Source organism: Abrus precatorius, unplaced genomic scaffold, assembly GCF_003935025.1.
Source record: "Abrus precatorius isolate BTA unplaced genomic scaffold, Abrus_2018 Scaffold8, whole genome shotgun sequence".
Lineage (NCBI taxonomy): Eukaryota > Viridiplantae > Streptophyta > Magnoliopsida > Fabales > Fabaceae > Abrus > Abrus precatorius.
The window spans coordinates 33,662,036-33,682,305 of record NW_020874428.1 but is presented as its reverse complement, the minus strand read 5'-3'; the positions used below and the strand labels follow the sequence as shown (position 1 = coordinate 33,682,305).

Below are 20,270 nucleotides of genomic sequence, written 5' to 3'. Positions count from 1 at the left end.
CTATTTATTTATTAAAGTTGCGCTTTTCTTTCATTTCGTTTGTTGGTCGAGTCTCACTCATGGCGGAAGTAAGTTTCAATTTCTCCGACTCTGATTCATCGCTGAATTACAACTCAGTAATTCCTTTCAATTAATTTCCACTATCATCTTGTTTTCGTTTTCTCATTTTCTCCATAAGATTCCGATTTATTATCTTTTGAGGTTTGGGATATTTATCTGTTATTAAATTTCTATTCTCTCGTTGATCTATTGAATCGTTTTACCACTGGTTATTTCTTTAAAATGAGTAAGGTAGTGGATTGCTTTTTGTTTTCCTCAACGAGGGAAATGAAGCATTTCGGATTTTATAGATTACGTTGCTTGGTGGCTAAAATTCTCATCATGTTCAACCATTAAAATTTGAAGTCGTTGTGTGAACTAATGATTGGGATTGTAGAGGGGAAAGAAAGCGAGATTTGAGGGGATGAGAACATAAATATATTAACCTTTTTTATAAATATATTGCCCTAAGATACTGGTCGAGGGATCAATAAATAAATAAATATTGAAAAACACAGTAGGGGTTGCATTGGAAATCACGGTGACTGCGTGTTGGTAATACTTTTTGTTAAAAAGAAATTTTACTTTTAATTCCTTAACAAGTGTCCTAGGAGAATTTGTTAGCAGTGTCATTCATACACACATATTGATCAACTGCATCTTTTAAAACTTCGGAATTGGGTTCCTAACTTGCTATTGTTTTTAAAAAAATCTTTCGTTGGGTCCTTTTGCATGCTTTTCAAAATATATATTATTTTTAAAAATATATAAATTGGGTTTGTGAACCCAGCCAACTGATAGAGCACCACAACGGCACCCTAATGGAAGGAGAAGGAATCCAATTGTACATTCTTAAAATTGTAGGGACTCAATTAGATATTTTTAAAGCTTTAAGGACACAGTTGCAATAGAGACCTGTTTGAACCTACAAATTAATTTAACCATAGTTTTACTGGTGTAGTTGCTTCTCCACCAGATCAAACCAAAAGGGTCTTAAGTATTACTTCTTACAAATAACCATAGTTCTCCCATTCTAGTTTGTTATTTATAAGTACATTTGGCCTATATCTTAGTTATTACACCCTTATTCCGTGCAGCAATTTAACTGCATATTTTTAGATTCTTATCCTCACATTTTGGGTTAACTGTCTAAAGTTGGTTCCCTGTAAATGGCATTATGGATCCCCCTATAACGCAAATTGCATAATTCTAATGAAGATGTGTTTTACATTCTTGCTTATCTTTCATTTCTTGAAACTACAGGGCCTGATACAAAATCATTCTCTAGCATTCTGCTGTAATATATATTATCCTGTTTTGAAATTTGAATTTTGATGTGACTGGTGCAGTATCTACCTATCTTTTTCTGTAGTTTTTTTTCCTAACATTATATTTTGTCACTTCATGCTAGATTGAGCTAAAAACAGCTCCTGCTGATTTTCGTTTTCCTACAACTAATCAAACCAGACACTGTTTCACTCGCTACATAGAGTTCCATAGGTGGATTTCCTGACATTGGCTATCTGGTTTAGCAAAAATGCTTTCTAGAATCTTTTGCTTAATATTGATTTTAATTACAGATGCCTGGCAGCAAAGGGTGAAAACTCAGGAGAATGTCAGAAGTTTGCTAAATATTACCGCTCCCTTTGCCCTGGTGAATGGGTAAGCAACCCTTAGCTTATTGGTTTACTTGGAACTGACTGCATATGGACCTAAATGTAAAGCTTGATGTCATAGCTAAAATTAATGTGATTTGTGGTGTTCAATATCTTAAAGATTGAATAATGAATCCTTAACATCAGCAAGTTTTAAACAATAGGTAAATAGCTAATTTCTTTTATTGGGATAGGAATCATTGAATTGCTAGTGCTCTTGTGTGGTCTCTATTTGTAGTGCATGTGGATTCCACTTTGCTTATTCCAGCTTTACTAATCAATGCAATTTTCCATCAATATTTCTTCAAGCTAGTATATATTATTTTAATGGAATTGTTTTCTAGCAATGATTTGCTGGTATATTATGTGGGTTTTGGATTGCTGCTATGCTATGTTGTGTGCTAGCCCTTTCTATCACAGCTGTATAAGATTAATTTTTTTCAGTTTTTTTTAGCAATTAAAAGTATTTATAGATGGCATTCTGGACTTGTCAAAAGAAGGAAAATTGGTACTCAGTAAAGTTCAGGTCATTTACCCTGAAAAGAATGGAAATTTTGTATTTTATGTTGATGAAAAAATTGGAACGTGCTTGAGAATGAATGATCTGATTGTGATCTCCAATAAAGTCATTTCTCACTTTCGATTCTCTGTTTCCTTCCCATAACTAATATTTGTGTGTCTGAAGATGGCCAAGAGATAAGGATGAGACTCTCTCAGATATAGGTCATAGACACTTCTTTGTTCTTGTGCTTGGAGGTTTGGGATTTAGGTTCTCTAAAGTGATGTGTATAAAGTAAGAAAAGTAATTTGGGATTTAGGTTCTCTAAAGTGATGTGTATAAAGTAAGAAAAGTAAGTTGTATCTACCCTTCGGGGTAATTTAATTCAAATCAAGGAAGGATACACCCCCCTACTTTCTTACTTTATGTACTTTCTCACTTTAGATACAAATGTTCTCATCTCTCCTTTTATATTATCTAATTTAATATCTGTAATCTAGACCACTTGATTATTTATTAGAGATGGTGTGGAATCGATACTATTGCATTGTTCAGATAACTGATCTGCAACTTAGTGAATGAAGTATATAAAAGCAGCCAAATTTACAGTAGCTGTTTCTCAAAAGTCATGATTTATCTGGAATTCTAAAGAGGCAAGGCTTAAACGCACAAAGGGCAAAGCAAAAGCATTGTGACTTGTCTAGTCTGCATTTATACTTGAGTATCTCCTTATAATTCAGTTTATACAATATAGCCATGCTCTTGCATTCTTGCTTCAAATGTTGTGAGCATTCATTTTGTCAATATGTGTATATTTTTCTTTTCGTAGTTTGCCTCTTCTCCCCAGGTGTTTTTCTGTGCAAGAATTTTCTCAAGCACATGACTATGTAATATGTAGTCTAGTTCTCTGGGATTTAGCTTTTAGACACAGTTTTCTTTGTCAACAAATTGATTTATATTTGTGTTCAGTGTTGACTAATCATGGCATTAAGTTGTTAGCTTGTTCTGTGAACATGGTTGCTTGAAACTAATTTCAAAGCTTTGCACCAGCAAGATTCTAGGAACATAATTTGAATTAGTGAAATTGGTTGAATGGTCTCTTTTTTTGATATATTTTTTTGGAAATATGCTTGTATATCTGTTCTTTGAACCTATGATACTTCTGCATTTGTGTGTGTATGAAGCTGTTTGTGTTTTAAAACTGATCTTAATGTTTGCAGCAGCAAGATTCTAGGTGTGTAATTTGAGTCAGTGAAAGTGGTTGAGTGATATTTTTTTAAATATATTTTTTAAAATAAGCATGGATATCAGCCCTTTGAATCTATGATACCTTACTTTTATTTGCGTGTGTAGGTGTTTGTGTATTGTGATTTTTTAAACAAATCTTAATGTTTTACACCAGCAAATATTTTTGTTATAAAATTTGAATTAGTGAAATTGGTCAAGTGGTATTTTTTTTTAATACATTTTTTTGGAAATATGTTTGTATATCAGGCTTTTGAATCGATGATATCTTGCTGTTACATATGTATGTAGATGTTTGTGTTTTTTGTTAGGATTAGGAAAGTGAATTTGCCTGGCATACGCTGTTTAATCACCAAAATGCTTGCCCGGCTAATTAATCTCTAGACATCCATAGAATTGCCAATATGTATTGGCCTCTTGTGCATAGAGAAATTATATATATATATATAATTTTATCACAAATTTCAAAGATTGGTGTTATACGGCTACAAAATATTACATTGAAATACTGTTTTTTATTTTGTAACCTCCATTGGGTGGGGGTTAGGATTTCTCTTTTTAAAATTTTGTGTGGACTGAATTGTGGCAGGTTGAAAGGTGGAATGAGCAGAGGGACAACGGCACTTTTCCAGGACCTCTTTGAAACCGGGTGGGTTGGATACTCTTCCGAGGCATGAGAAGTCTTGAACATTCTGTTGATTTATTTTCTTCAATGTATTTGATGACTTTCACCGAGTCTTGGTGGATCAATAAGGCAGTTTATCGACATTCATCATTTCACAAATTGCTGAAGCCATTTTGCTTTTGAAGTTGATATTATGGTTCTGTTTATGATATTTTCTGTGTTCAGAACTTTAGTATGCCAGCTCAATCCTTAAAAACTACACTATCATGGATTAGGCTCCTCATAATGTTTGTAAAGTGAGAAATTGCGCTTTTTTTTTATTTCAAGTTTAAGGTATGTTATTTTTTCTAACTGAGGATGACTATATTTGAATTTTTACTTTATACATTTTTGTTACTTTAAAGGTGTCAAATCTACCATTCACAGTCTCACCTTCTCTTGATTTAGGAAAAAGACAGTTGAAAAGTAGGAAAAAAGTCACTTCCATGCATCTTTGGCGCTGAAATTGGTCGAACCCTTTTTGATGAATCGAGTAAACAAAGTCTAATGACGATAGAGAGAGAATACATTCATGTTTTAGACCAATTTCAATAGTATTTTCATAATGTAGAATTTACACAATTTCATGTGGTCGTGTAACAAATTTTAAAATTGTTGAGAAGGAAAAAGTATTCGAATTCTTGGACAAGAGCATTACATAGTTACAAGTGTGTGCAAAATTATTCTTTTGCCAGCAATTATGTTTTTAATATATACTTTAAAATCTTTATTGCACTTTAGAGGATCCGCATAAGGGGTAGGAAACTAAAAGAAAAAATAACTCGGGAACCTTTAGAAGAATGTAGGACAATCTTTGTGTGAAGGTTTGACGATTGTGTTTATTTACTATCGTGCAAATATCGTTTCCTTAACGAATAGCCCATAAAATTATTCAATAGAATTGATGTCAACGGGAATCATGCCCGCTCCCTGTTGGTATGGATCAGACTTCCGACTTAAATGGTATCTGCTCTAAATTTTCTTCCTTTTAGTTGCTGCTTGGACAGAAGAGATGGAGAATGTATATGATAATATTTTTGAATGTGACAATGTTTTAGATTAACCCAAAATTTTTGGGAAGGGTTACTTGGGAGAGACGACATCTGATATACCTAGCAGCGTGTATATCCGTCATTCTTTTTCTTTTCTTTTCTTATCGATGGGGTGACCAATGCATCTAAAGATTAATATAATAAAGTAATTATGCCATTTTAAAAAAATAGAACAGCGTTGTTTCTTTTTTTTAAAAATAAATTAATAAGGCTTTTCTTTAAAAAAAAAAAAAACTTTGCCCTTGATGTTAACTTGTGTGAGAGAAAATGAATAAAATAGTAACGATTTAAAATATTTCAATGAAAAACAATTTGATCAAATGAACTTAGTTTCATTTATAAATAAAATTATTTATAACTTTCTTATTTTTTATACAGTTATCTTAAAAGAGATACTCACCTCTATTCAGAAAGACTAAATGTTTGAATTCTTTATAAGTTCTAAACTCAATTATTAACACAGTTCCAAAATGCTGAAACGTTTGAAGTGATTGAGAGGAGCATTAAAATATGATGCCGTGCCCAGACCAATTTTGCAAACTAAGTTGGTGAGATAGAGATATCTCTCTCCACTAAAACACGCCGCGCGTACAACAAAATATGAAGAAAAACACACTTTGTATTTCTAAGATATTCGACCCTCCCCATACTTAGTTTGTTGGCTCAAATGCTATCTTTGCAATTTTCAAATTAGTTATTACATATACGGCCTTGCTAACAAGCTAATGGTTTGTTTGTAGTTTTGTTACATAAGTACAGTTTTAGTCTCCTACGTTATTTTTGTAATAAAGGAGGTTTCTATATTTTTAAAATTTAATAAATATGCTCTTCTCATAATTTTTCCTTCTATTGTAAATTTTAAAAGCTTTTTTTTTATAATAAAATGTTAGATATTTTTAAAGAAATAGATATGAAATGATTTTAAAAGTTTGTAAATTTGAAAGTTAATAAAATTTAAAGAATTTCGGAAGATGTGAAATTAGAATTTAAAAAAATGATTTTTTTTAATTTTAATAAAATGTTATATTTTGATTGGTAAGTTAATAAAAATTATTGGGAAACCAAAGTCATACATTAACTATAATAAAAAAAAAACTAGTCCAAGTTAATAAATTAAGACAATCATGGTAGAAAATACGACTGAATTTTGTACGAAATATATGAATTCTAGGTGGGACCATACACGGCAGTGGTAAAATAAAAAACTGTTATCCAATTAAAAAAGAACAAGTGAGCAAAATAAAAAAATGGAGTTTGTACTCCCAAGCATTTCTTCAATTGAAAACAACCACCATACATTAAAATATACCAAATACCAGTTTGAACTCTGAAATACATATTTTTAATAATTCGGATTCTCTGGAGTCTTTACAGCATCATTACTCTGCAGTTAAAGTCTTAACCACATAGTTCAATTTTTTTGTTGTTATACAAAATTATATAAATGTTTGAAATTTTGTTAAGATATTGACCGCTAAAACTCACATGAGAGGATCCAAAGTGTAATTTTATATAACTTTTTGTTTAAATTTATTAATCAATATCCTTAAAATACTTATCCGTAAAGTCCTTGATTTCTTCGTTGATTCCTTAATCTATCAAATCTGGGGACCTTTTTAGTCTTTGATTTCTTAATTTTCTTCAACCTTATCTTATATTGTGTTGGCCACTCACTTTCTCTAGGGTTAGATACAATAATTAATCAGTTGAATTTGCTCCCCTCTCTCTCTCTTGGTTAAACTTTTCTTGCAACTTGATTTTGTTGCTGGAGTTAATTTATTTTATATATTTAAAAATTATAAATAAAAATATGATCGAAAGAACTTTATTGAAGAGAGAAAACATTAAGAAAAAAAATAATCACAAAATACTAGTTTTACCTCGGAAGATATTTTAAATTTTAATTCCATATCTCTGGTGACATGCTATCCCCAAAACACGCAGACATGTATAGTATTCTGATTGGAACGTGAATGCACTAAAAACCTTGTCTTAGTTTGAATATAACGGGCTCAAATAATAGAAACGGTGGATTTGGATCCCTGCACTTGAGATAGAGAAAGGAAAAGTTGATTCTGTGAGGCTTGTGTGTCTATAGTGGTATTTTCATTCTACAAGTTATGTTCTAATTCTTTTTGTCCAAACTATGCATTTCTGCGTTGTAAATCTTTTATTTTATCTACTAAAGAAAATGTCAATGTGTCCTTCATAGCTCAAGAGAAAATAAGGAATCCATTATAGCTGCAGCACAATTCCATGAACAGAAAAAAAGTTACATGAAGCAAAATAATTGGAACATTCCTTGTTTTTTGTCACCATTAACCAGCAGCACCAGTTAGACGTTTTCAATAATTGATATTACACTCATACAAGAGTCATCATGGGACCATAAATAAATGAAGTTCTCCAAAAATCATAGACCCAATAGACATGACTAATGCTATCTTTAATTAGGCTTCAAAGCCGGCGATAGCGCCGGCCGCCGGCAGCCAGCGGGTCTTATTGCCTCTTTTACTTGTTGGGTAAACTTCCACGTTGATTGTTGAGATTATAAGTAAAGGTCATTTTAATTTTTTATTAGTGTATTAAACATATTGATTAAAGATTAATTGTCAAAAATTAATTTTTAAACATCGCTTTCAATAAAAAAAAACATTTTTCGTTTTTTAATTAATAAATTAAGGGCAGTAATTAATGAGATTTTTTTAATTAAATAGAATTGTCATTTTGAATTTTTATTTAATAGAATAACATTCGTTTTCATTATAATAAATAATATAATTAAAAAAATACTGAAAATGAATAGTATTTTAATATTAAAAAAGAATACAAGAGGTTCATTAAATTAATAATTAAGTGACTGTTACTTAAATTTTCAAATACTGATGTAAGGGTTTACTCTTTACTTGCCTGTCTTATAGGAAAGGGAAGTATTTTCTCGCATTTCATGTGAGAAAAAGGGTGAAAAGTTATACAAAATTTTACTCACAATAATCAAATGTAAGTTGTAATGAGTTGAAGACGGTGATCTTGTATGCCTTGAATGGAACTCAGAACATCTGAAGATGTAATCTTATATTAAGAAATAAAAAAAGTTTACCGATATCTTTTTAACTATTTTATATTTATTCAAATTTAAAATAAGTATAATATTTTATTATTTTATTTTTGTGTTCATTGTTAATTTAATTATTACCATTTAACTTTTACTGTTCTGTATTTCGGGGAGCTTCTCTTCTCTAACAAAATCTTAACAGCTCAATATAAATACCAATAACTGAGATAGGTCAATAAAGAATAATTAATTAATAAGAAATAGAATAAGCAAAGTAGTTTATTTTAACTACTCAATATAAAAATTAATAGTTAAAACTTTCCTCTGGTTAAAAGAATTCAAATTCCTCCTCTAAATCTGAGTATTGCTTGATTCTTGAAAGCAGTGTACAAAAGTAACAATAAAAGAGCCAATTGGCATTCCTCTTCATTAAGTCGCATTTGAACACCTTTACACAGATATAATAGTAAAATACACATACTCATGTGGGTAACATTTTTAATCTCTGTTCTCATATCTTGTATTTATATATCTACATACATATTTATATCTGAACCTATTATTGCACTTTAAATATGAAAATATTATTTTATATTAATCATAAAATATACTAAATAAAGCATTTAATTAAATTCAAATTCAACTTCAAAATTGAAACACAGTATAGTAAGCACACATAAATGTTTAAAACAAATAAAATAATTCATTTCATGAACTGACATTTCAATACTTATACTCTCAAATATATTACGTTTTGTAAAGTTAGAAAAAAAAATTATGCAATGACATACGTGTAATTTTAATAAAAAAAAATTATTTTTAAAAATATGCATGTAACGGGCACGTGACGGATACTAACAACGTTGTAGAATTTTCTATTAAAATAATTAGTAAAAAAGTATGTTAATAAAACATAAATTTAGTTACTGTTTTAAGTACCATTTAAAATAAAAGAATTTATTCATCGAGCAAGCACTTTTATTTTAATTAAATAAACTATATGTTAGTTCAATTAATTAGTCAAATGCATACTTGAATAATATGTAATACATTAATCTCGTGCGAATTAAATTCATGGGCCCCAGGTATCTGGGCCCATTGCATCGATAACAATTAGGGAATTAATTTTTGTGAAGAAATTCGAACTTCTATATAGGAGTTTAAGACATCTCTTAATTGAAAGTATGTTCCTTTCCGAGGCGGTTCAAGTTGGTGACCTGTTCTTCTTCAACTTCCCTTTCTTCCAAAAAAGTTATCTATGTATTTAGAATTCGTGGATTATCAAAAGCGTCTCTAGTTTAATATAATAATGATACATTGACTACATAAAATCTTAACAATTTTTAGAACTAATTTTGAATATTTTCAAACAGTAATTTAAAAAAAAATTAATGTATTTTTATATAATAAATATTTTTAGTAAAAAATTTATATTTTTGAATACACAAAATCAAACTTAAAGATTAAAATTAGTAAAATCAAATCAAATAAATGCACTGTGTCATTTAGCTTCATGACAACAAAAAGTATGCAGTGTTGGATTTAGATTTAGTTGTTTTTTGTTTTTTCAGTTTGAATTGTGTATGACGGGTTTTTTTAAGCTAATTAACTTTTTAAATTCAAGTAAATTGGGTTTTTTTGTCATTTTTTTCAAGATTTAATAAATTAAATTTATTTTCTACTAGTAATTTCTGACCAAAATATCAAACTGTACCTAAAATAAAAAATTACTCTTCAAACTCTAATATTATATATTATAAAGTTGTTTCAAATTTTATCAAGTTTTTACTAAAATTTTGTATTCTAAAACGTTTAAAATAATTTCATTTAAACCCATATGTCAAATGTTCGAATAAAAAATAACAAATCGAAGATTTAAGGTAAAATAAAGTTGACAAAGATACTAAACTTACATAATTTAAAAGCTAGAAGGACCTATTTAGTTTAAAGAAAGAAAAAAATTACACATAATCTAAATGAAAGAGACCAAACATAAATTAGATTTTTAATTTCAAAAAGTGCTGATTAAGATTTAAAATATTTTTCTAATAAAGGTTTAAAAATTAAATTTAAGATTTTAAAAAGTAAAATATATCAGAAATAACTGTTTTAATATAATAGAATTTATAATATGCAATATATATGTATATACGTGGGATATTAACATTTTTCTTTTTTATCTTATTGTAACGTGACTATATATATACACGATAGATAATCTTTCAAACTAACATGTACTTCGTATAAAGTATGGGCATTTTAAATTTATTTAGTGTTTTTTAAATTAAAGTATAACGATGAGACGTATAAGATAAAAAGATATACTCAAGGTCAAAATTTGAAAAAAAAAAAAAGCAACATTAAAAAATTGAAAATAATTAATACTTAAAATATTTTAAAAGTAAATATTAAATAATGGTAAATTTATATATCATAAAAACAAAAAACAAAAAATTAATTCACATTCAATAATAAAAATATAAATATTAACAAAATTATAAATATTTAAATTTTTACCGTTTTTTTTTATTGAAAAGCACCGTTTGATTGAAAATTGTACAAATTCTTAAAGACAATAAAAGTTTTCAATTAATGGTGAATATAAGTAATTTGTTTATTAACCAAGAAAAATTCAAATCCTCTTCCAATGTTATGAAAAAAGGTAAGTTCATGGACGATTAAAAATACAATTTTGGCTTTTTGATATCCAAAAAATATCCTACACCTTATTTTTACATTATGTCTCTCTGTCCAGAGAGAAGAGACAGATATTTCTCAATCTCATTTGTTCACACATAAAATGTGCGAGACAAAAAAAATATTATTTAAAAAAAAACACTACCCCATTTATTAATTTTAATATTTGAACGTATATTTTACAAAAAAAAAAAAAAAAAAAACAGACTAAACGAGGAAGAGCACCGGAAGCAGATCAAGAAAAGAAAAAACGCGTTTAACCCCAACGTTCCTTGCTCCTTCGATGACGAAATCGCGTTTATAGCTAACGTGGCGTGTGAAATAAAATCTAAAATTCTCAACAGTTACAACTCGCAACAACCCCCACCCCATATATATACTCCAACCTTTCTCACTCTTTATATTAATTATTCATTATATATAATTATTCTTAAAACACTTTGATTCCATCACCATCATCGTCATCATCATCATCATGGTTCGTTTCAGCAACAACCTGATTGGAATCTTGAACTTCCTCACCTTCCTCCTATCGATTCCCATTCTGGTGGCTGGTGTGTGGCTCAGCAAACAAGGCAGCAGCGAATGCGAGCGATGGCTCGAGAGACCCGTCATTGCTCTCGGCGTTTTCCTCATGGTGGTTTCACTCGCCGGGCTCATCGGCGCGTGTTGTCGCGTGTCGTGGCTCCTTTGGTTCTACCTCCTTGTCATGTTCTTGCTCATTGTTCTTCTCTTCGCTTTCACCATCTTCGCTTTCGTTGTTACCAACAAAGGCGCAGGTGAAGCTTTTTCTAATAGAGGATATAAGGAGTATAGGCTTGGGGATTACTCTAATTGGTTGCAGAAGAGGGTTAATAACACCAACACGTGGAACAGGATCAAGAGTTGTTTGCAGTCTGGGAAACTCTGTTCTGAATTCCAATCTAAATTTCTCAGCGACAACGTTGATAAATTCTATACCGAGAACTTGTCTGCGCTTCAGGTTTGTTTTCTTATCTTGATTTTGTATTCCTCGACTCGATTCCTTTTCTGGGTTGTCATCAAAATTTGAACTTGTTCATGGTGGATCTGGGTTTCAATTAAAATCCTTTTTTGTTCTTGAAATTTGATATGTTTATCTGCTTAACTTTTAGTCATGGTTGGTTGTTCTTCTGAGGATTTCTTGACCATTTGCTTGTTTTAAGTTGATATATATACTTGTAAAGTTTTGTTTAAAATTGAAACACAGCCATGATGATGATTTGGTTGCCCTTTGTTCAACCCCTCCCCCCATTATTATAATTGTTATTTGCCTGCTTTTTCCTTTGAATTTGAGTTTCAATTCAAATAGATTTCTGGAAAAAAGTGAACATTCGTCGGATCAATTTTCCTGAGTAGTAAAGGTTGGGCCCTTTTAGAAAGGTGGTCTTTTTAACTTGGATTGGCTTCCATCTGAAAAGGCTGTGTTACTTTATTTTCTAATTTCCAATGCGTTTTTTTGTCGGGCTTTATGGCCTTTTCTTATATTTTATTTTTTTATAGGACTTCTCAGACGCAGGGCTAAAAGTTATTCACTTTTTACTTTTTTAACATTTTTATTGCCCTTGAACTTGCATGATTTAGCGTGCACTGCTCGTTGGGTCTCACAATGGGATCCACATCATTGGTTGCATGTCATGGTCAAAGTTTTCTTGGACAGAAAAATTGTTATTATTCCTTCATGAACTTATAAGAAAATTTCTGTACAGAAAAGTTTTCTCAGATGTTTGCATTTGGCTCAAATTGAAAATGTGAGCCAAATGCAAGCATCTGAGCTCTGTGGAATTAAATTCAGTACAAGTGTATATACAGCTTTTCTAAGCCTCTAGGGAGGATTTCTAAGCCGTTATTTAGTGAGCAGCACTTGGCTGATACAGTCATGTCCCCGCATTCATACCCCAGTAACTGTGAAAAGCATGATGAGTTCTCCACATTTGCTTCTTTTCCGTTAATATGTTAGCTAGAATTGGAACAATCTGAATTAATTCTTGAAATTGCTGTTGCCATTTCCTTGTTTTGAAGAACCCATTTTAGTATGTTTGATGTCAGTTTGCACTGAAGTAGCTGAGTGTCTCAGCTTCATTTTTGTTATCTCACTTATGGATTTGCATTTTTTGGATATTTTGTGCAGTCTGGATGTTGTAAACCTGCAGACGAGTGCCATTTTACCTATGAGAATCCAACTACATGGACTAAGGGACAGAATGCTACTTACACCAACCCTGACTGTGATGCTTGGAATAACGATCCCAACATTCTGTGCTTCAATTGCCAATCATGCAAGGCTGGCTTACTCCAAAACCTCAAGACTGACTGGAAGAAGGTGGCTATTGTGAACATCATAGTCTTGGTCTTCCTCATAATTGTCTATTCAATTGGTTGTTGTGCATTCAGGAATAACAGGAGGGACAATTGGAAGGGTCGTTAGATTCAGTATTAGCATGTAGAGCACCAAGGCCATATGGTTTATATGCAGCCTTTTTTATTTTTCTATGTATGCTGGACTGTTTTCAGTACAGTTCTTTTGCAGTTTTTTCTTTCCTAGTACCATCTGTAAGTAGATAATGCTTTTGGACACACCTCATTTCCTTCTGTACGAACACCTGATATTGTCCATATCTGAACATTCACCCTCTACCTAATTAATGGTCTAGAAGTATTTTAGATTTTTGTGTTACCCGATCAAATTATATTGATGTGTGAACTGGTGCATTTCCAAAGTGTTAATTGTCTAAAAGGGACAAAGTTATACAATGCCTAGAACAGATATTTTTTTTGGTTGCTGTCAGGCACACAAATTGACATACAATTTAGAATTAGAATTGTAATTACAATATTTTAAAAATTTTAAAATGGAATCAGAACTCATCCCTAATATAATTAAAATTCTTAAATATGTAATTAGTTTATATAGTTTATTAATTTTTTGTTTTAGTCTCTTTAATTTTGTTTCAACTTATATTTTAAATTTATTGTATTAAATGATGATATAACTAATTAAGAGATTAACACGTGATTAAAAGTATATTTGATTTATTTTTTAAAAATAATTTTTAGTTTTTAAAAATAAATTAAACATATTCTAAGTGTTTTTTTTTTTATATTTCTTCTTCTGTGTCCTCGCATGCTTCCTTTCTTCTGCTAATACTAGGTTAAGAAATTAGTTCTTTTTAATTTTGTGATCCAGGTTCATTAACAGGAATTCAACGTATTTTGAGGGTTTTTGTAATTTAAATATTTTTATATTATTACAGAATATAATATAATTATATTTAAAAAAACAATTTTTATATAAAAAAAAGTCATTATAATTACTTATAGATTCATTAATAAATCTTTAAGGATAGGATCATTGCAGGCCTAAAGCTATTTAACTTGATGTTTATTTCTAATTGATATTACTTTTAGACACTTTCCTGCACCTTTTAATTCACTTCAGTTACACTCAGTTCCATTTTTATTCAAACAAAAATAAACTCTTTGAGCGAAAATGCTAAAAATCATAAAAATATTTTATGTAAAATTAGTTTAAATGAATTTTTTTAACTTAAGAAAAGTTGAGTATTTTCTCTCAATTTTGTCTTTTCTTTTTTCTCAACCTTGACATCCAATCCTCTTTAACTTTATATTTAATTTTTTTTCTTTTATCATACTCAATTTTTCTCTTCCTCTCTCAACTCCTTTTTTTTTTTTACTTTATGTGCAACTTCTTTCTTCTTCTTCTTCTCACTCTCATCCTACCTCACATTTATCTTTTTCTCTTTCCTTCATATTCAACTCTTGATCATTCTCTCCCTCCACCATCATTCTTATATCACTTGCTCTCCTTATCTTTGTCCATCCTTAGTTTTCTCTTTTCTTCACATCTAACTTCCATATTCTTAAATGCATAAAATTCATTTCAGTCAAAATAATTCGTTTAAACAATTCTACAAAATTTGCTCAAAGTTAAAAAAATTCACTTAAACTATTTTTGAGTAAAAATATTTTATTATTTTCTAAATTTTTGTATAAACTAGTTCATTTTTATTTAAATAAAAATAAAATTGAATGTTTATATATATATATATCCGTTCGAACTGTGGATAGACTATGAGCTGTGGCTGCCGTCAGAGCCAACTAAACAAAATTTTAATTTTGAGTTGTTTTTGGGTGGAGGCGAAAGAAACTGAGTTTTGATAGTAATTTTGAATTATTGAATGGATGCATCAGCATGAGCTCATAGGCCGTGTTTTGGATAAGGAAAAGCTTGTTGTCAGCCAGTTATGAGTGAAAACTATTTTAGCTTGCGAGGTCCACTACCCATTTTTACACATTTTCCTCATTCGTCGCATTTTCGGAAACAGGCAAAATAATATTATAATTTTTTAATCCTGCGTCGTACATGGCTTAAATATGAAAGTAAATTATATATTTATTTGTATTTTTGTTGTTAGTCTTTGTAATTCTTTTATATATATTATATTTATTTGTGTTTTTCCTTGTTCCGTACAACGGGGCTACTGGATATCGTGTCAACGTTAAAGTATAAAAGTTGATATACGTTAATGCATGTTATTGTCACTTTTTTATTATTTACCGAATAGTGGTAAACAATTCCATAAAATATGGCTTTATTGATAGATATAATATATTATCACTTTTATGTAAAATATTTTAATTCTTTTTCGCTGTAGTGAATTAAAATATTCTATTTCTCACAAACAAAAATTGTTTGTAAGTAGTAGCAAAAATATGAATAAAAACTATAAAAAAAATGATAAATTTCAGACCTAAAAATAAAATTACGAGAAAATGTAAAAATTAAAAATAAAACCGTGAAAGTTTATTTTGTTTTGTTTTACATTCATTGAGGGACTAAATTAAATATTTCATTAATTTAAGGATGCAAAACGTTAAAAAAAAAGTTTAGAGGAACTAAAAATAAAAACATGAATAAATATAGAAAATAATTTTATATTTAAACCTAAAATTTGTATGTAATACATTATTTAAATTTATAAAATATTACAAGATAGAATATATTAATAATTTAAAAATTCAGCATCTAATAAGCGAATGAAAATGTTATTTAAGTTGTTAATAAGTTAATTAATAAAATTTTATAAGTTATTTAAGCTACAACATGTTAGACATATGACAAACTTGTATCTTGATCAATACCTAAATTTAAAAATATTTAAAATAAAAATTTAAATAAAATCCTAGTCCTTATCAAAGTTGTATTTAAATTTAGTTTATACAAAAATATTGTTAAGATTTTTTTAACAAATTAAGCAAGTGAAAAATTAATTATTATTTTACTCTATGTTTGTTACGTATTAAATTAGTTAACAAAGTTTCAAATCAACACTGTTATACATCAAGTATTCAATATGCTTTTAATTTAATCAATATATCATTATAATTTTTTAAAATTATGTCTCTAATTTTTTTTCTCATTTTTTTAATAAATGACGGAGAATTATATTTTATTTACTTAGTTTGTTTGAAACTGAATTCTAACAAGAAAAATTTAGAACTATTTTTAAATATACAAAAGTTTTTATAATAATAAAAAATTTACTTAATTCTCTATTTTTAAATATTATGTGTTAATTATGATAAAGTATGTTGAATAGGATAATCTCATCCAAATTACGATAATTGATATATTGACCACTTAAGATGTAATGTCAAGTTAAAACTTTAATAATCTTAGGGATACAAATTGATTGATTAAAAATGTATTTAAATCTCTATTTTAAAATCTTACGTGCTAACTAAAATAAAAATTTTGTTAACAAACTTTAGACTTAATTGATAAAAATTAATAATAAAATTAATTTTTTTATTGTTTAATTGGTTAAGGATTAAATTATAATAAAAAATTAAAATTAATTTTAAAATTAATTTTTTATAAAAATTAAAAATGTATTTAAGCCTTAAAAATATTTGTGTATGCATCAAGAATATTCCTCAACTAAAAAATGAAAATCACTCCCCTTTAAAATGGAAAATTTACATAAATATTATAATTCCTTACAAGTTTTTTATATGTACATGACTAAAAAATGAATCTCTATCTATCTATTAATTATGTTGAAGTTTGTTTGGTGTTAAAAAAAGACAAGTCAGTATCATAATAATAATAATAATAATAATAATAATAAAATAAAAAGTTTGAGTGGAAGAATATGCGCTCACATATCCCTGTATAGGACCGTCCCTGAAGATAGACATTATTGCAGTTGCCTTTCCTTCTTTGTCATTTACATAAAGTGTGGCTGAGGACAGACACATTAGTGCGTCACAGGACTTGTCCTCACATCAAGGGTCTTTGTCATGGTTGAGTCCACTCCCTCCATTCTCTTGTCTCAACATGCTCGATCACTCTATTTTTGCAGGCCTTCCTCTTGTTAAGCTTCTTATTCGTTTCAAATTTCAGTGCTAGGAATGAAATTTGTATCACAGAACAAGGATGTGCCATTTTTATTTTTTTTCCTTTAGCAAGAACGAATTGCACTTCATATTTAATGAACATGAGTCTTACTTATAATCTCAATAAATTTTAATTAATAATAAAGAGTATATTATTAATATTCTCATATATTTTAATCTCTTGGATTTGATCGGTTTGTGTAAATTTTATGCGTACAATATTAATTTATTTTTAAATAGATTTATATAATTTCTCATAATAAACAAGAAGTTGAAACTTAACGATAATAAAACACAAAATTGATTGAAAGCAATTTACAGAAATTATAACATTCATGAAAAAACGAGTGCAGCACTCCTAATTTTCCTGGCATGAAAGCGAGATGGAACGAAACAAAATTAATTCTTACATTTTGTCCTAAGACATAATGGAACGAAAGAAAGTTCTTATTTTTTGTCCTAAGACATATATACTATCACTTTTTCTTAATTACCATTTGTCGAGGCCATGATCTTGAGTTTATTTTACGTTCTCTTCATTGGAAATTTTGGTGAAATAAACCAAGCCAAATTTGTTTAAGCAGCCACTTGTTCCTGTTTTCGTTTCTTCAAATCTTAAGTGACAAAATTTTCACCAAAACTTCAATTGATTTATTCATCATGGTACCAGCTTGCTATCTGCTACATGTTCAGACTTCTCTGACAAAAGTGGTGCTTCCAAATCTACCCTATTACTTATCTCATCTTCCTGGAAGCTTGGTTTTGGTGCCTCATGTTTAATCTCATCAAACTCTTTCGCTTTACCCCAAAGCACAATATATAAACCAGCGATCACTCCAATAGCCCCTACCAAACTGCAAATGAATTATGCATGTCATTAGCCATACATATAAAATAAATAAAATAATTGCACTAGTATTCTGAGTTTTTCATGAACAAAGTATAATAATATTAATGAAAGGAAGGAAAATATATTACCTTCCGATATATAACTCTTCTTTTAGGAATGTTGCGGTTATAAAAGCTGTGATGACTGTTGCTAGAGGGTTGAACATGGCACAGTATAGAGGACCTCTTTCTGAGATGCACCAAGATTGAACAAAGAAGCTAACCGCAATTCCAATTCCCTATATCATAAAAATTACAAGTTGCGAACAACATCAATGTTACATTGCACAACGAATGAATACTTGTTAAACTGATGTTGATGGGCTTGTGACTTACTGCATATAAACTACATGAAATTTGTAAAGGAGAACTCAAGATCCATGATTGAAGATCCTTCTCAGAGAGCAGTGCAAATATGGCTGATTGTATAGTTGCAAAGAGACACATCCAAAAGGTTGATAATAAATGATCTGGGCAACTTGAAGCAATTGGTACCTATTGAGTTGAAGTCGATTGAATCAGATCTTCACTGAAGGACAAAAGAATCATCCAAGATTCTGGTTTTTATTTTTACCTGCAGTATCATCCAACATGACCAAAAAACACTACTTGCTAAGAGCAATAGACAACCCAGCAGCCAATCCTCACCTCCATTGGCAGTGAGATGCTTAGAAGGAAGAAACTCCACGTGTAGCAGCTTCTGTCCTTTGACCAATGCCATGGTTAAGGCTCCACTCACGCAACAAACTGTCCCTATTACTTTGGCAATGCTTCTCAAGCTTCGTAGATCAACTTTCTCAAATCTATCTCATTCAAAAACAAGGAATGTTAATCCACGTTAAGTAAACAAAACAAACTACAGCAAAAAGATACGAAGCATTAAATCATCACCATAGTCCCAGTAAAATACTGTTAATCATGCTATATGTTAGTTAAAAGCGATTCATGATTTAAATCTTGTGTTTGTCATACTTGCAGATGTCATATATATATATATATATATATATTTAGCGATAAGAGCCATTACCCAACAATCGTTGCAATTACAAAAGTTAATGCAGGTATCAGATTACTCATAGCAGTAGCTGCAGTAGAAGATGCATAATATAAACCTCTAAAATATGCATTCTGATTTGCTGTAACTCTGCAAGGGAAAAATATAAACTTCGGGTTAGTTTCATTATTATATATTATTATTGTAAAAAAAAAAACCAAAGCATTAAAATTGCGCAAGTGATTATGCCAAACTGTACCCAACAAGAGCGGTCACAAACATCAAAGAGAAGCTCCTGAATCCCAATGAAGTCTTGAATGATTGTCTCCTGATATTAAAAAACGAAAAACGCATATACATGAGTGAATGAATAAGAATGAGAATAAGCTTAAGAGAGGGAGAATCAACTAATTATTATTACCTTTGAGAAGAAAAGAACATAGGTGCCAAAGCCAAAGTGGCTATGCCTTGCCTGTAAACTACAAAGACCGTGGTACTCAACCCATCTAACAGAGCAGCTCTTGTGAAGATGGCAAGCGCTGCATAATGAACTTGTAAGCCTATCATAACCATTAGAGGAAAATGACCAGCTAAACTACCCATTGTTGGAATGGAATCTAGTGTGAAATCAAGTTAAGTTTTGACACCCTCAATACACAATACATATAAGGAGAGAGAGAGAAGGGGGATGCATCTATTTAAATTAACAACTTGGATTTTACACATCTAAATAATTTTAATATCCATTCATTATTTTTAATTATATTACGTCACATCACTTATTATTAAATTTTCTTTCACTGTACCTACCAATTTTTTCTTATATTAATGTAAATTAAAGTTAAAATCACTGCTTCCAGTTAGCAGCTGTTGTATTTAGTTAGAGAAAAAAAAATTATATATAGTAAGATTTTAATCTAGGATCTTTTACTTAAATAAATTAATTCTATATACATGTGAATATAATAGAATTTTATAACTCCTAAAATTTTTTAAGTTGAATTTAAGCAAGTAAAAATTATAAATTTTTATTACACATATGTT

The 20,270-nt window shown here is 29.5% G+C and overlaps 3 protein-coding genes across 3 annotated transcripts; 2 read left to right on the top strand and 1 right to left on the bottom strand.

Moving 5' to 3' along the window:
* The first annotated feature begins 59 nt into the window (after positions 1-59).
* On the top strand, positions 60-4,367 carry LOC113847299 (cytochrome c oxidase subunit 6b-2). Its single transcript, XM_027476308.1, has 4 exons — positions 60-68; positions 1,451-1,539; positions 1,620-1,701; positions 4,028-4,367. Exons 1-4 carry the CDS (start codon positions 60-62, stop codon positions 4,079-4,081), a joined length of 234 nt encoding a protein of 77 aa, XP_027332109.1. The 3' UTR covers positions 4,082-4,367.
* A 6,743-nt stretch (positions 4,368-11,110) lies between these two features.
* Positions 11,111-13,727, top strand: LOC113846825 (tetraspanin-8-like). The gene is made up of 2 exons (XM_027475498.1): positions 11,111-11,888; positions 13,056-13,727. Exons 1-2 carry the CDS (start codon positions 11,382-11,384, stop codon positions 13,350-13,352), a joined length of 804 nt encoding a protein of 267 aa, XP_027331299.1. The 5' UTR covers positions 11,111-11,381; the 3' UTR covers positions 13,353-13,727.
* A 3,892-nt stretch (positions 13,728-17,619) lies between these two features.
* Positions 17,620-19,905, bottom strand: LOC113846030 (WAT1-related protein At4g28040). The gene is made up of 7 exons (XM_027473837.1): positions 19,648-19,905; positions 19,486-19,554; positions 19,260-19,376; positions 18,807-19,035; positions 18,569-18,727; positions 18,323-18,471; positions 17,620-18,198 (listed from the first exon to the last, which is right to left on the bottom strand). The coding sequence occupies exons 1-7, from the start codon at positions 19,827-19,829 to the stop codon at positions 18,003-18,005; spliced, it is 1,101 nt and encodes a 366-aa protein (XP_027329638.1). The 5' UTR covers positions 19,830-19,905; the 3' UTR covers positions 17,620-18,002.
* Positions 19,906-20,270: the final 365 nt, after the last annotated feature.